Source organism: Hydra vulgaris, chromosome 01 (genome assembly GCF_038396675.1).
Source record: "Hydra vulgaris chromosome 01, alternate assembly HydraT2T_AEP".
NCBI lineage: Eukaryota > Metazoa > Cnidaria > Hydrozoa > Anthoathecata > Hydridae > Hydra > Hydra vulgaris.
The window spans coordinates 58860003-58876340 of record NC_088920.1 but is presented as its reverse complement, the minus strand read 5'-3'; the positions used below and the strand labels follow the sequence as shown (position 1 = coordinate 58876340).

At 25.6% G+C, this 16338-nt stretch overlaps 1 protein-coding gene across 4 annotated transcripts in view; it reads right to left on the bottom strand.

Annotated features, from left to right (window-relative positions):
* Positions 1-16338, bottom strand: part of LOC101236793 (centrobin) — a 72415-nt gene that overhangs the window by 38812 nt on the left and 17265 nt on the right. For all 4 annotated transcript variants that reach the window (XM_065788799.1, XM_065788802.1, XM_065788800.1 and 1 more), the window contains exons 5-8: positions 13504-13653; positions 10597-10632; positions 5946-6026; positions 1030-1146 (exon numbers count right to left, since the gene is read on the bottom strand). In XM_065788799.1, the coding sequence (XP_065644871.1) occupies positions 1030-1146; positions 5946-6026; positions 10597-10632; positions 13504-13653 (384 nt within the window). The remainder of the gene's footprint in view (positions 1-1029; positions 1147-5945; positions 6027-10596; positions 10633-13503; positions 13654-16338) is intronic.

Here is a 16338-nt window from a genome sequence, read left to right as displayed (position 1 = left end):
TAACTTCTGAGAATAATGGAGCTTAGCATCTGACAGCACCTTTTTACATCGATTTCTTGCAATAATAAATAGCTGTTTGTTCTCAAGAGAGTTGTTGTTTTAAAAAAGATAAAAAAAATGATTACGACTAGATATAGCAGCTGCAAAAGACGTGAAAACTACGGAGTGAATGAGGCTTGACTTGAAACCGAGGAGAAGGAACAAAGGCTTCCATTCCTGCTTGAATCCAGGAGGTTATGTATGAGGTGCATTTTTCAGCTGAGAGGGAAAAGACATCAGCCCAAAGACCGTCACAAAAAATTTTTTGAAAAGAATCCTAGTCAGCTTTAGAGTAGTAGTAAGTAGTGCAATGATAGGGTGAGTCCAAAAATGAAGTATGAGATGAAAGATTTAAAGAGATCATAGAATGGTCAGAACCACTTAAAGGAGAAAAAGGAGAAACTGAACACAAGCTTGGATCAGAGACCAGACATAAATCAAGGAGTGAAGGTAAATGACTAGGTTGTCAGGAAAACAAGTCACAAAGTTAACTATCTGAGTAAGAGATTGAGAAATGAAGAACTTATAGGCTTTAGTGCCAGCATGGTCAGTGGTGTTAAAGCCAAGCCATTCAGTGTGATGAGCATTAAAGTCACCAATAACAACAATATTGGCAGATGGGTAAAGAAAGAGGGCATAGTCAATTTGATCAGAAATTACATCTAGAGGACTTGGAAGAAAGAGAACGATAAAGAACAAAGAGAAAGGTGATAGAGTGAAGAGGTACTAAGGGGAAGCACATAAAAGAATGGTAAATTGATGATTAAATAGTTTGCAAATATGAAAACAAAAAAGAATTTTCTAATAAATAAAAAATCAGTTTTTATTAGTACATATTTATTATACATAGTTATTAGTAATAATTTTTAATTAAATTTTGCATCAACTACTGTACATTTTGTAATGACTTGATTAAGGGAGAGAATTTTTAAATAATGATGTTAATTAAAAATTATAAAATTGTTCTAAGATTGCAAAATTTGTTTTTACTTGATCTTGTTTTTGTTGACTTGATAAAAGTATCTCCTTCTCACGAGTTAATTTAAAAATGGCGCTGATTCTCTCTTCTTCTTGCTTCTTCCAATCATTAACAACAATTGCAAGGTTCTATAAATCAAAAAATTCTATTCTAGGTTCTATTTAAATTAAAAAATTCTATTCTAGGTTCTATTTAAATCAAAAAATTTAGGTGACAATGACCTAATTTTCTATTTATGAGTCTATCCTAATTTTTTTCGTAAAAGTTTCATAAGAGCTAACATGTGAAATCATTTTTTGATCTTTTGTTCTCGCTTTTAAAGTTATAAAATTTTTATATTTTAACCTTCTAGTTTCTTATTTTTTGTAAAACTTAATTAAAAATATATTTATAAATTAAATATAGCTAAAACTTGATAATATTTTAACTATACTTAAATTACTATATTTCATATTTTAACTATATTATCATTTTGCATATTATTTATAAAAAGTTAAATACTAATTTATTAAAAAAAAAGGTTGTTCAAAAGTGAACAAGTTTGAATAGTATATTTCAATTTATTAAATATAAAAAATAACATAAAAAATGTATTAAATTAAAAAAAAAGCAACCAATTAAATAGAAATTACTACTTGTAAATTATATATATATATATATATAAATATATATATATATATATATATATATATATATATATATATATATATATATATATATATATATACATATATATGATGACAAAAATTTGTATGTGTTACATACAAATTTAATATTACAATCATAACAAATGTAATACAAAGTAAAAATAATGTGTATGTAATTGTAATTCCAGTAAATTCCTGATATAATTTTTTTATTTTAATATTTACGGAGGAAAATATCATTACTTAAATATTGTTTGTTTTGCAAAATCACCACACAAATGTTGTTCACAAGCTACAAAATCCGTTGTTGTTTTTTACTGTGATTATATGTGAGAATCTTTGCATAGTATGTGATCATTGCAATTTCTATCTCATTAATTTCTACAAAGTCAAAGGAAGGGTCCAAGATACTAGTGAAATAAAGGATGCCAAGGTACTGTTTGATAGAGCTCAAATGTTTGCTTGCATTAATGTTCTTGGTAGTGTAGGCATGACAGGCTTTCCATGTTGTTATGTTGAAGGTTGGTTAGTTTAAAAGCTTTTGAGCAATGGAAGATTTTGTCTTTAATAATGTTTGGAAAGAAAAGAGTGCTGGTTATATTATTTCTCCAAAAAGGTACCAGTTATGTTTTCTAATGGCAGCCAAAGGTCTTTCACCAACTTCTTCAACAGGTCTTTCATCAACTTCGTCATCCATTTGGTCAATCAGATTAAAATCATTGATTTGTACATTGTGCAGCATTGTGCAAGTAAGCTAGTTTTAGACATAAATCACAAAATTAGACAAATCTCTCAAGTTTGGCAGAAAAGTATGTTGAGTAGTTTAACTGTTTAAACAAAAACATCTTTGCACTATACATAAGTATGGTCATCCAACAGGCTTTGTGGAAAGCAGCAGGTTTGTAGAAAACAAGTCCAACTAAAAACTTTTCTCCAACTAAAAATGGTGTTATTTTGCAAAGCTTAAAGTAATTACTTCTGTTTGCTTTGGATTGTTTGAGAGTTGATTCAGAACAAAATTGCACTGATCATTCTTCTTTATTTTCAGTAATTGATCTTGAACTTTAAGTAGAGCAAAAGTTCTTCTACTTCTTCTTCTTCTACTTGTCTTGCTAACTTTATCCCACTTGGTTTGCAGGCTCTTGAACAATGAAAAATCAGGTGACTTATCTTTCACAAACAATAACTTGCTCCTTTGATCATGATACCAAAGAAACGATGCAAGGTAGAGAAGTTTTAAACTAAAGTGCTTTTCTATGGCAACTGCAGTGCTTTAAATGAATCCAGTGATGAATGCACTTATTGTATGTATAGTAGTTTTATTGTATCATAGCAACTATTGCTTTTTAAACATTCCTCTGTTTTTGAAAAACTAGAGTTTTGGTAGAAAAACAAAATTTCAAACTAGTCATCACAGGGGTAATATCTTCTAAAAATGTTTTGGTTGTCAAGATTTATATTTTTTTGTTATTCAATTTTATATTTTTTGAACAGCCCTAATATACTTATATAAATATATATACATATATATACAGTCTGGCCATTCAAGTAATTCAATCTGCTTCTGGATAACAAACTCCTTTTTTTTTTGAGACAAATGCTTTATGCTGTTGGAAGATAAATGTTTATATGTTTTCCTAATCACAGTTTTACATTTGAGGCCAATAGATTGAAATGTTGACATAATCCTCAGAGTCTACTCTAGGGTTTCTCATTACCCATAAATTTTGCATCCCAGGATTCCTGGTGTGAAGTTTTCTATATCTTGGGATTTCCTGAGATGTTTCCTGGGATCCTGGCATTATTTTTATTTAACTATAATTATTTAATATAATAAATTATTTAATATAAATATAATAACAAAAAAGCGGTTTCAAGCATAAATTTATATTAGCACACTAATCTAAATTATATTTTGAATTAAAAAATTGTCTTAAAAAGCATAAACAATTCTCTTTTTTATGGGAGAAGTTTTCGTCTGTTGCTAGAGTTGCTATTTCCTCAATAGCCTGCTGATTAACACATATTGTGATTTATTTTTTACACATTTCCAATTTTCAATCCATTGTTTTCATGTGGATGCTTTATATCTAATTTCAATTCTATGTGTGAGTTTATTTTAAATCAAGAATGGAGCCCGCTTGTAGAAAATCCTTTGCACATTATTGTTATCACTTCACTTTTTGCAAGTGGCAGATTGGCTAAATCTTTTTTTTTAAATATTGCCATGCTTTCTATCAAGTTACTATCAACATGGTTAGTGTTATTATGAATCATAAAATAATTAAGCAATTAAAAAATTAGATATAACACATTGCCATCAAAAAAAAATTCTAACATAGTATAAATTAATACACCCTTAGTTACAGTTATTTTAATACGGAAATAATTTAATTTTTTAATTGTACAAAATGTTTGATTTTTCAATTACTTGAAAATTTAAAAACTATACAAAATGATTTTTAAATTTTAAACCATAGCAAAACATACAACTTTTTTTGTTTGTAATCGAAAAATGTTTTTTTTTTTTTACTCTTAATTGATAATAACAAGAAAAAAAAAGACATTGCTTTTTCTGAAATTAAAAAAAAAATTAATACTTTTTAAAAAAGTTAGTGTTATTTAAGATAAAAGATATACCCCAGGAAATAATAGCCATATCCCGGAATGTTGTGCTGTCACCTTTAACTCCGGGATCCAGGGAAAATTGTATCCCATTTGAGAAACCCTAATATATTTTATCAATAAACTTCAACTTTCTTGTTTTGTTCCAAGCCATCCCACACCATATTGCATCCACCAAATTTTACTGTTAATTAATTGCAATTCAGTGCAAAAGCTTCAACTTTCTTTCCTAATATTTTTTAAGCTCCATCATTTCTCAAAATGGTTTGAGTTTCATCATTTATTCCAAAAAGTAAATAGACTAACTTGTATTCTAAATCTTTTTTAAGAACTGGTGCTGATAAACGTTGCTTATTTTGCAATATCTTGACAATTCGTTGATCAATTCTGGATGTTATTTTATGCTTAGCTCCTAATCTAATTTTTCACATATCTTCAAGGTTTGGATATGCTGATTTTTTTACATATCCAAATCATTTTTGCACTTCTTAATAAGTCATTGATGGTTCCTAATGCCATTCTAGTCGTTTCTTTAATCAACATAGATGTTTTACCTTGCCTGAACAAGTCAATAACTAAGCATTAGCAATAAGCAACCATTTCTTGATTTTATTTCCAATTCTTGAAGATATCAACAGATTCATTCCATTTAATACTCCATAAGGAGTCTTTAACATTAATTTTTAACTAATTAAAAAGGAAACATTTTAGTCAATTAAAATTAAAATCTCAGCAAAGAAAGTTAATGTTTTTTTTCCATTAAAATTGTAATTAAATTTGCTTTCAAAGTAATCATAGAAGATAAAAAAAACTTTTTTTTAAATTACCTGACAAAGACTATTGTTTTTTGTTCAGATACTTATCTCTCTGACTGTGTGTGTGTGTGTATATATATATATATATATATATATATATATATATATATATATATATATATATATATATATATATATATATATATATATATATATATATACATATATATATGCCAATCTTCATAGGAATATATATATTAAATGGGTAGGTCAAACAACACTTAAAGAACGCCGCAAACAAGCCAACCTCATTGAGCAATTTAAATGCATTAAATTGAACTTTTTGACTTCTTTGTACCTCAAAAAGATTCAAATAAAATAATCAAATATATCCTGAAAAGACATAACCATAAACTAGAATGTAAATTAGTAAGAATAGAATTTTCATCCCAAGAAATAAGCTTTCGTAAGCAGCACTCCATCAGTCAACGCTTTTAAAGACAGCGTAAAAAAGTAAAATTTGCAGACACAATTACTGCTTTGTCTGCAGTATCTGTGTCTTCATGTTTATCAGCATAGAGGGGCCTGGTGTAGCACTTCTTCATCAAATTATAAATATATTTCTAGTATTTATTTTTAGTAGTAGTAGTAGTAGTAGTAGTAGTAGTAGTAGTAGTAGTAGTAGTAGTAGTAGTAGTAGTAGTAGTAGTAGTAGTAGTAGTAGTAGTAGTAGTAGTAGTAGTAGTAGTAGTAGCAATAGTCGTAGTTATAGTCATAGTTTACGAATGCTTTTAAATAATGCATTTTTAATGCATGCTTTTAAAAGTTTTCTGATTCTATTTAATAAAATGCCATATAATAAAATGATATTTTTATTTAAAAAAAAAATGTCTAACTGACCTTGTCTAACTGTTCAATCATTATTGTTTTCTTTCGTTCAGTTGAGAGAGCAACAGCTAACTGGTCTTGACATTGTAGAAGCTAAAAAAAACATTTTTTATGTTACCATAAAGTTATAAAGTAATAGCAATATACTGAGTTTGCAAACCATATTTATAATATAATCATTAGAAATATAATCAATACATTAATTAAATATGAAATATTATATAAATTAAATATAATTATTAGAAATATAATTGTTATAAATTAAATTCAAACTAAATAGTTTGTCATTGAGACTTCAAGGTTTCATGTGATCAACACAACTTTTTTTTCTTCTTTCTCAAATTCTTTAACATTTCATAACTAAAACTATTTTTATTTTTCTAATCCTTTTTACATTACAAAATTTAAAAAAGTACAAATAGCTTAATAACATTTATACTCTCACAGCACATTAAATTTCAAAAAAGGTTTTTAGGTTGCACATTGCAAGTTAGACACCTTAAAATCAAAGTAATCACTACTGAATAAGTTTCTGATTCCATTTTACATTCATTCATATTTCATTTATTATTATTTCAATCAAGCTTGAAGTTGAGCTCTTTACTTAAAGTTGAGTTTTTTACTTGAGCAGTGAAAAACTTAAATAGTTCTCCAATTTTCTAAAATTGAGTCACATCAGATATATTATTTTAATATTTACAAAATATTTTAATTATAATATTTGCAAAATAATGCACAAATCCACAGCAACTGTATTATTAAAAAGATTTATAGTTAAAAATTCAACAACAAAAAATCCAGAGGCCCAGATATAAAGTTTGTATTTAACAACAATGTCCAATATCATCAGAATAAACTCCTAGTAAATAAGAATTGCAACTTTTTTAAAGAATTAAATCTTAATAATTAAAAAACATCATGTTGCTTAATCTCCTATATATATATATATATATATATATATATATATATATATATATATATATATATATATATATATATATATATATATATATATATATATATATATATATATATATATATATATATATATATATATATATATATATATATATATATATATATATATATATATATATATATATATATATATATATATATATATATATATATATACACATAAATCATTTATAGATAAAGGGTTTAAACATTCCCGAAATTTTGTTAAAAATTATTTTATTGCAATAAACTTATCTTGTTTAAAAAAATTAATTTCTTTGTTTCAAAAATATGTGTTTTATCATCGTAGTATTTGGGTATTCTTTAAATATTTCAACATAAAAAATAAAATAATAAAGAACCACAAACTAAAAATACAATATAAAATATAATAATACTTTATATTGTAAAAATACAATATAAAATATAATAATATCTTTTAGTCAAATTTTTATAATCAAGTTTATCAATTTAAGAATCACGCATTTTTTTTAAAAGTTGTTATATGTTACTTTTACATATATTACTTTTGTAAAACAACAAAAAGTAGATGTTTTCTAAGTTAGCTTGTCTTTTGAGCTTGTGTATAACATATTTCTTTTACTTTTCTCAAATAGGATGCAAAATATTCACAAAAAACGAAGAAAAAAATCTTTTTTAAATTAACAAATTTAATTGTGTATTATTTTTTGTAGAGTGTTTTAAAAAAGCAAAGATTTTTTATGTGTAAAGATTGCATTTAAAATATCTTTATGAAAGGTACATGTCATAAATGCACTAGCTGTGTTATATTATAATAATTTGTCTAAAAATGACATTGGAAAACACATTTTAATATAATATATAGAAAGCTGTAGTTGTTCAAAAACTATGAGTGAAATTAATAATTTCACTTTGACAGCATATACATTAAGTCGTTATTCTAGGTAAATAAATTAAATTTTAAATTACAAATCATATAGCTCTAGATATTTATCAATGCGAGTTTTGAATAAGTTCAAGCTTTCAATTTTGATGATAAAATCTTCCACATTGATGAGACTCTATTACTTAAAAATTGATGATGAATATTGCAGTTTTTAACTATTTCTTTTCTGATTTTGAAGTTATGGCCCCTTGTGTTGGGCTGATATGAGGTAAAAATATTACAATCTAGTTTCACAATATTTATTTTTTTAAATAGTTTGTACATTTAATCAAGTTTTATGTCTTTTTTCCAGTGTACTTGGGCCAAGTATTTTAATTCTTGTTTCATAACTTTGTTTTCGAATCTGGGGTATCCATTTAGTGGCATAACGTTGAACTTTTTCAAGTGCAATAATACCACTTTTAATGTATGGGTACCATGCCTGTATCGCAAATTCAAAATGGGGTCTTATAAATGTTACGTATACATACTTTTTTTTGTTGATGTAATGAAAAATTTTTTTTAACATTCCAAGCATTGAATAAGCTTTTGATGTACAAATGGTTATGTGACTTTTCCATTTGAGATTTGATGACATTGTGATTCCAAGAATTTTTTCGGTATCAAAGACTGCTAATATTTTCTCGCCTAGTTTATAAATATTGTGAAGGTTATTTTTCCAAAGTGCATAATACGATATTCTTTACTATTAAATTGTAATTGCCAGATCTCTGACCATTCGCAAGATTGGTTAATTTCATTCTAAAGCAATTTAGAATTCTCAGAGCTAGCTACTTTCCTGATTAACTTGGTGTCATCTGCAAAGAGTTTAGAGCGTTCTAAAATCTCTGATAAATCATTGATATATAAAATGAATAAGGTAGGAGAAATTACTGATCCTTGGGGAACACTGCTTGTTATCAATTCCCAGTTTGATGCTTCATTGCCTTGTATCACTCTTTGGTGTCAATTTGTTAAAAAGTTGCTAATCCAGTTGCAAATGACATTTGATATTCCATATGACTTGAGTTTGATTAATAATCGTTCATGAGATATCGTGTCAAATGCTTTAGTAAAGTCAAGATAACAAATATCTACTGGAATGTTTTTCGCTAGCGATTTACTCAAAGGATTCATTGTTTCAATTAGATTTGTTAAACAAGATTTCCCCTTTACAAATCCATGTTGATGTCTATTTAATAATATTTGACGTATGTTTGTATACTGTGTCAGATATAATATTTACTTTAGAGTACTTTAGAGACTATTGAGGTTAATGAAACTGATCTGTAGTTGCTAGCAATTAACCTGTTCGCTTTTTTGAATATTGGAGTTATGTCTGCTAATTTCAATTTAATTGGTACTCTTCCAGTTTTGAGCAATTTTTCAAAATCATAGTGAGCGGTAAAGCAAAGGCAGATGCACATCATTTTAGTACTATTGATTTTACCATGTCTGGTAAAATCAATAGTACTAAAACAATGTGCATCTGCCATTTATATTCATTTAACTGAAAAAGTTTTTCTTTAATTAATTTCACAGTTATTATATTGTCTATTATTGCCTCACAAGGGTAAGACAAAATATAATTTTTTAGAATCAGTTAATTATTGGTAATACCCCTGGTAAAGACTGTTTTAAAGTGATCATTTATAATGTTAACTATTTGGTTAGGTTCTTTAATTAGGTTCATTATTGGATGTTAAAGCTCGGATGGTATTTTTTAAATTATTTTTGCTGTTAATACTTTTGAATAGTAGTTTTGGATTGTGTGTTGATTTACTACAAGATTCTTTTCAAATAAGCGTTTTGCTTGTAGAACTTTACTCTTTAAGTTTTTGTTTTGTATTTTATTTTGGATTTAGCTTGCCTATTGTTTTTTGAATATAAATTTAACCATAGCGTTCTTTTAACACGCACTAAATCTTTAACTTCTCGTGTGATCAAAGGAAATCTATTTCCATTATGAGTTCTAGTTCGTTGTGGTATAAAAGATTCAATGATATTTAAGTAAATTAATAAAAATTTATTATACATTTTGTCTGCAATTAAATTCTTAAAATTCGTTGTCCAATTTATTCCTTCGACGACTCTACTTATTTCAAAATAGTTTCCATTATGATAGTCAAAATATTTATTAGATGTTTTATTTTCGCATTTAGTCAATTAACTGTCAATGGCTAATTTCCATATTAATACAGTATGTCCTTGTTTGGTGTTGCCAAGAGGAGGCAAATGCATTAATTCAAATACGTTGTTAGGTTTATCGGTGAATATTAAGTCTAAAGAATTTATAGGCGTAATACTATCATTAAAGAACGTTGCATCATAAACGTGTTGATATAATGAAGATTTATTTACAGTACAAAGTCAAATTTATTACAGTTTAAAGTCCAACAGTGGTAGTTCTCGTCATAAATCATTCTTCTTTTAGAACTTTTTTTATCATTTTAATATTGTTTAAAAAACAATCTGGTTCAGATAAAACAGAAAGGTTTTCTTTTACTCTTATTCAATTCAGTGAAAGTGTCAAAATAAAACACCGAGGAACTATATGAAATGCACCTTAACTAATTTGAGAACTCAACAGTTTTGATAAAAAAAAAACACGAAATTGTTAAGAAAAAAATAAAAAGTAGATTTAAAAAAAAAATTTAATTGTCATAAAATTGTGAGATCCACACAAATTATAAAATTATTAAAATGTTCAATTATAAAAATATAACAAAAAAGTATATATATTATATCATATAATAAATTAAAACTTACATTTTCATTTAAAAAATTAAAAAATTGTACCTTGGCTTGAAGCTCGCTTGTCTGTTCTTCATGATACTGATATAAAAAAAAAATTAGTTAATTAAATATCAGCCCAGTAAAAACATCTTATGAGAAACATTAAACAACATAAGAAAAAAATTCAAGTGCACCAAAACACTGTTTTTAATGTTGAAAATATAAACATTTATCAGATACTTACTTTTAAGTAAAAAATTGATAACAAAATGACTCATGTAATATTTAATACCTTTTTTAACAAAATAAATCATATTTACTCGACTAAATTTTCAAATCAGAACTACATTCAACCCAAAACCTATTAAACGCCCACCAAATTCACTATTGCAAATGGAGGTTCAAATTAACGAATTTTAAACTTAATAACAATGTAAAAACTACAACTAGTTTTTTTAAATTTATAATAAAACTAAAACAAAAACTTTTTTTCATTGACAATGAATTTTGTTATTTGTAAATGTCTTAAATAATCTTATTCCGTTTCTTTTTTATTTATTTATTTCATTTTTTATATTTAAATATATATACTTTTTTATATACACAAATTTTTTTTTTTTTTTATTTTTACAAAATTAAAATGAGAATAAAGAGTAAAAAGAAAAAGTAGTGGAAAAAAAAGAACTTTTTGTGTAACGTATCTCCAACTTAAATTACTTATCTAAACCATACTTAGATTATACTTAGTTTATTCTTTCATCTACTCGACTCAGTTATCTATTATGCTGACAGAGATGTATTTATAACACATTGTTTCCAGTTTAGGATGTTGAATGCTCGATCTTCTTGACTCAATGCATAGGTTGTGCCTATGTCTCTTTTTATACCTAGGCAACTCATTCTATTAACTCCTAATAAAGGTACAGTTCTAAATCTCAATTTCTTATTCGTCTAGTTTTTTTTCTCGAACATCAGTTCTAAGGAATTCGCTCCCTTCATCTTGTTTTCCTGATTATTATAATTTGCAATTTTTAAAGCTGTCTGCTAATCATTATCTTCTTCTATAAACTTTGTCTTTTCTCTTCCAGTAACTTCTAACTCTTTGTCTTTTCTCTTCCAGTAACTTCTAACTCTAATAGCCGTTGCTTGCAGCCTTGTTGGAAGTGAAGATGTTGAAAAAAAAAATGAAAAAAAAAATTCTGCTATAAACCAAAACATAGTTGGTCTTAGCCAGTATACCCCCTCAAAAAATGAAACCATCAGTAGGTTATGTGATAGTGGTGTTGAAGCACTCGCTTTGTAAGCAAGACATTCACAGTGTCTACAAATATATATATATCAGAGGTGTACACTCATGGTCACCCAACAGTACCAAATTTACCAGGTGACCAAATTTTGTGAAGAGCAACTAAAATATTCCTTTAATGCAATAAAGTCACCCGAAAGATAAAAATAAATAGTCTTTCTGCAGGTAAAAATAAAAAGTCTTTCTGCAGGTAAAAATAAAAAGTCTTTCTGCAGGTAAAAATAAATAGTCTTTCTGCAGGTAAAAATAAATAGTCTTACTGCAGGTAAAAATAAATAGTCTTTCTGCAGGTAAAAATAAATAGTCTTTCTGCAGGTAAAAATAAATAGTCTTTCTGCAGGTAAAAATAAATAGTCTTTCTGCAGGTAAAAATAAATAGTCTTTCTGCAGGTAAAAATAAATAGTCTTTCTGCAGGTAAAAATAAATAGTCTTTCTGCAGGTAAAAATAAATAGTCTTTCTGCAGGTAAAAATAAATAGTCTTTCTGCAGATAAAAATAGTCTTTCTACAGATAAAAATGAATAGCTATCCGAAAAAAATGAATAGCTATTTTTTATTGAATTCAAGAATTCTATAAAAAGAAAAGTAATAATCTAAATAATAACAAAACTATATTTTGAAAGTCACAGTACCAAATTACCAAAATACAGTATCAAAGTTTGTTTTCCGAATTTTATATTAATAATTCAAAAATTGTATGAGCATTTAAACATATTTAAAAGAATACTTCCTTAAAACATTTAAACATATTTAAAAGACTTCCTTAAAACATTGTTTAAACAAAAATACTATTTCATTTCTATTTTTTTACAAATTTTATTTAAGGATTTAGAGATAAAGTAATAGAACTAAATTGGTCAAAAAAAATATTCAATAGGCTTGTTATCAGCGTTACACAACTCGCATTATACGTACAAAATGCATTGAGCAAGTTTTTGCATTCAGTTTTAACTTAAGACAAAAATTTATTTATTTTGGAATATTTAAATTATCTTTTAATATCATTTATTTGATATTTATTAAGAAAATATTAGGTTGTAAAAAAAAGCGTTTAACTGCAACAGTGAATTTTTTTTAAGTAACAAATTACATTATACAATTTTTTTTATTAAAAGACTTTAAAAATTTAAATTTAATTTTGAAGGAATGTAAAAAAGTAAAACCTTGAATGTAAAATATAGTTTTAAATATATTTTTGCAACATTGTGATTTTCAACCTCTAAATTGATGTCTAATATTTGTAAGTTTTTAAAATAAGAAACATTAAGTAAATAAGCAAAATTTAAAATGTAATTTATTACCTAATAAAATTTTTTTTTTCCTTTATCCTCTTTTAAAAATACCTATTATGTGTAAATAATAAGCATTTACATAATTTATTAATTGTTCAAAAAATTCAGCTGTGGCCACTTAGTTATATACTTGTTATCAAACATGATACTTTATAAACTCTTAAAAAAAGGCTGATTTAATAATTTTGTCATTTATTTAATGAAAAAAGTATAGTTAAATAACTGTTTTTTTTTCTTTTTAATGTCTTACAACATTCTCTGAACTGTAAAAATGAAAATTTACATTAACAGTAATAAATATTTAGATATATATTAGATATATAGTGATTCTTGACCAACTAACTTATAAAAGTTACTAAAAATAAAACAAACCTTTCTCCTTGCCCTTTCTCTGCGATTACTTTCTTTGAGAATGGTATTTTCTGCAACCAATGACGTATCAACGTAAGCTTGAGTAATTTGTTCTGATGTTTTTGCAAGAGCAGTACTATTCAGTGATGACATTAAAACACGCTCATCAAACTAAATTTATATTCAAAATAAATTTATAATTAAAATTAAATAAATTTATTTACAAATACAAAAATTTTTACTTAAATCTCTAAAACTAAACTTTTAATCTGACCATATTAAAACAGATCATATTAAAATCAAATCTTTGTTTTAAGATTTGTGATATGAGAGTTATGTCAGTACTTGCCAATGGCAAGATGTGTCAGCAGCACTTAACTATGTTCTTTTTTTTTACAAAGTTGCTTTAATAGCAAAAAGTTTATTGAAAATTTTGTGAGTATTTAAAACAACAGTTGCATTCAATTGTATTGAATGCAACTACATTGCATACAATTGTGTTGTATTGAATATTGAATTACTGATTATTATTTATTTTTAATTACTATTATACTTTTTATATACTATACTTTGCTATTTTGTTTGAAGTAAATGAAAAAAAACAAAAACATAATAGACTTAATCATATTAATCATATTAAAAGCATGCAAAACTTTATTAAAAATATCACTATTTTGAATCAATAATTTTGCTTTCATTAACGACACTTTTGATTTTCCCTAAAAAAGTCTTATTTCTGAGTTGAAATAATTTTTTTATTCTTAGGTCATTATTCTTAGATTGAACAATCTAAAGATGATACCATTATAAGAATGAATTATAAGCATTAGACAATAACATTCTACACAGATTTCTTCAAATGATAAAAAGTTTGTTAATAAATTTCTAATAAAAAAGATTAACAATAAAATTACAGTTACCATGGAAATGGTAACAACAAAAAGTGAAAACCATAGAGAAAAAAGATCAATAAAGAATCAAAATGATGATAAACAAAGAAAGAAAATTTCTATGCTTATATGAATTCACGAGATTATATAAAAAGCACAACACAATAAAAAATCATGAAAAAAAACAAAGGTCAGGAGATTATTAGGAGATTATAGTATGAAAAAAAGTTCGAAAAAATTTGAAAAAAAGAAACATTTTAAAAACAAGTTGTTGTTTTTTTTCCACATTGTAACAAAGTATTTTTTTTCAAACAAAAAAACCAAAATAACTATAAATACAAAATAACATTTTTACCACATTTTAAAACTTGTATTCTTTTTCTTTTGGTACTTTTTTAAATTCATTTGCATCAACAATTAGGAATTAAAAATAGTAATATAAAATAAAATAACATAATAAACTAAAAAAAAAAGATAATAAAAAATGTAAAAAATAGATTTGTCATTATTATTATAACTACCATGCTCATTATATTTGTATTGTACTAAGTCTATTTGTATTGTACTAAGTCTGTATTTATAAAAATTTAAACTCAAACAAAATCCATTTAACTAAAATTTTAACCTAAACAAACAACCATTAAACCTAACTCAAACAAACAAAACTTTAACAACAGTAAGATGTGGCTGTCATTTTGCAATTTCACAAATTTTTTATATATGTTTACCATTTCAATGCCAGGGATCATCACAGCCAAAGAGGCTTCTTTTTTCTTAAGGTCTCAAATAATGTTGTTACAATCATTTTTCAATCCTATTTACGAATCGTGATAAACAGGCAGTTGTGTGAAAAATAAATCAAATGTGGTATTATCAGTGATGTGGTGGGTTTGAACTCCTCTTGTTAACAAATTAAAACAAAGGCAAAACAAACAAAAAACAAAAAAATTTCGTTTTTGACTTTTAAAAGAGACTTATAACAATCTTTAAGAAAAAAAAATGAAAAAACAAACCTAGCATTTGTAAATTAAAACAACAATGATAAACCTCATGAACTTTATCATTGTTGCTGTATTAGCTTATTACATGTTGATAAATTTATTAAATGATAGACCTTTTATTGTTTAAAGCCTATATTGTTTATACAATAAAAAAATCATATTGTTGTTGTTACAACATTACCGTTTTATTTATTTTGTTCTTGTCTTGTAAATTGTCACATATCAATAAATACTTTAAAACAATATTTCATAAAAATATCAAACTTAACACACAACTTAAATTTATTTATCAAATATCAAAAATATCAATTATTAACAGATGATTATTTTATTCATATATTAGGCTATTAGATTTGTGGAAATAAATAAAGGTAAGAATTTATAACATCATAATATATGATATCAATAATTCTAATAAATTTAATTTCTTATTCATCCTTGTATGGATTACTGTTAATGAGTTTAATGAGTCTTTACAATAAGATTAAAAAAATGCATAGTTAATGTTGTTGAACCTGCTTTACCTGTCAAGTTTAGGCCTCTGACTAATTGTTGTAAAGATACATCTCTTTTACTTTTTTACATATGCCTGCTCAAGCAAGCTATCATCACTAAATACATCAAATAAAGCTTCCATCAATCTTGTGTGACTTGCTTGAGTCTCTGTCTAATTTTTGTAAAGATTACTTTTTTACATATGCCGCTGGCCGCTTCTCAAGCAAGGTATCATCACTTATTCCATCAACTAAAGCTCCATCTCGCGTGACTTGTCATTCAGCAATCTTTCTATCTTTCCTATCTTTTTACTTTAGCAGTTCTTTCATGCTCAAAAACTTTATTCATTTATTAAAAACTTTATTTATCTAGTTGTTTTTTTTTTAAATTGTATTACTTGTGTATTCCTTACCCAATTTACAGTTATTTAAGTCTTCTATCAACTGCTTTCTTTTTCTTTAACTCTTCAT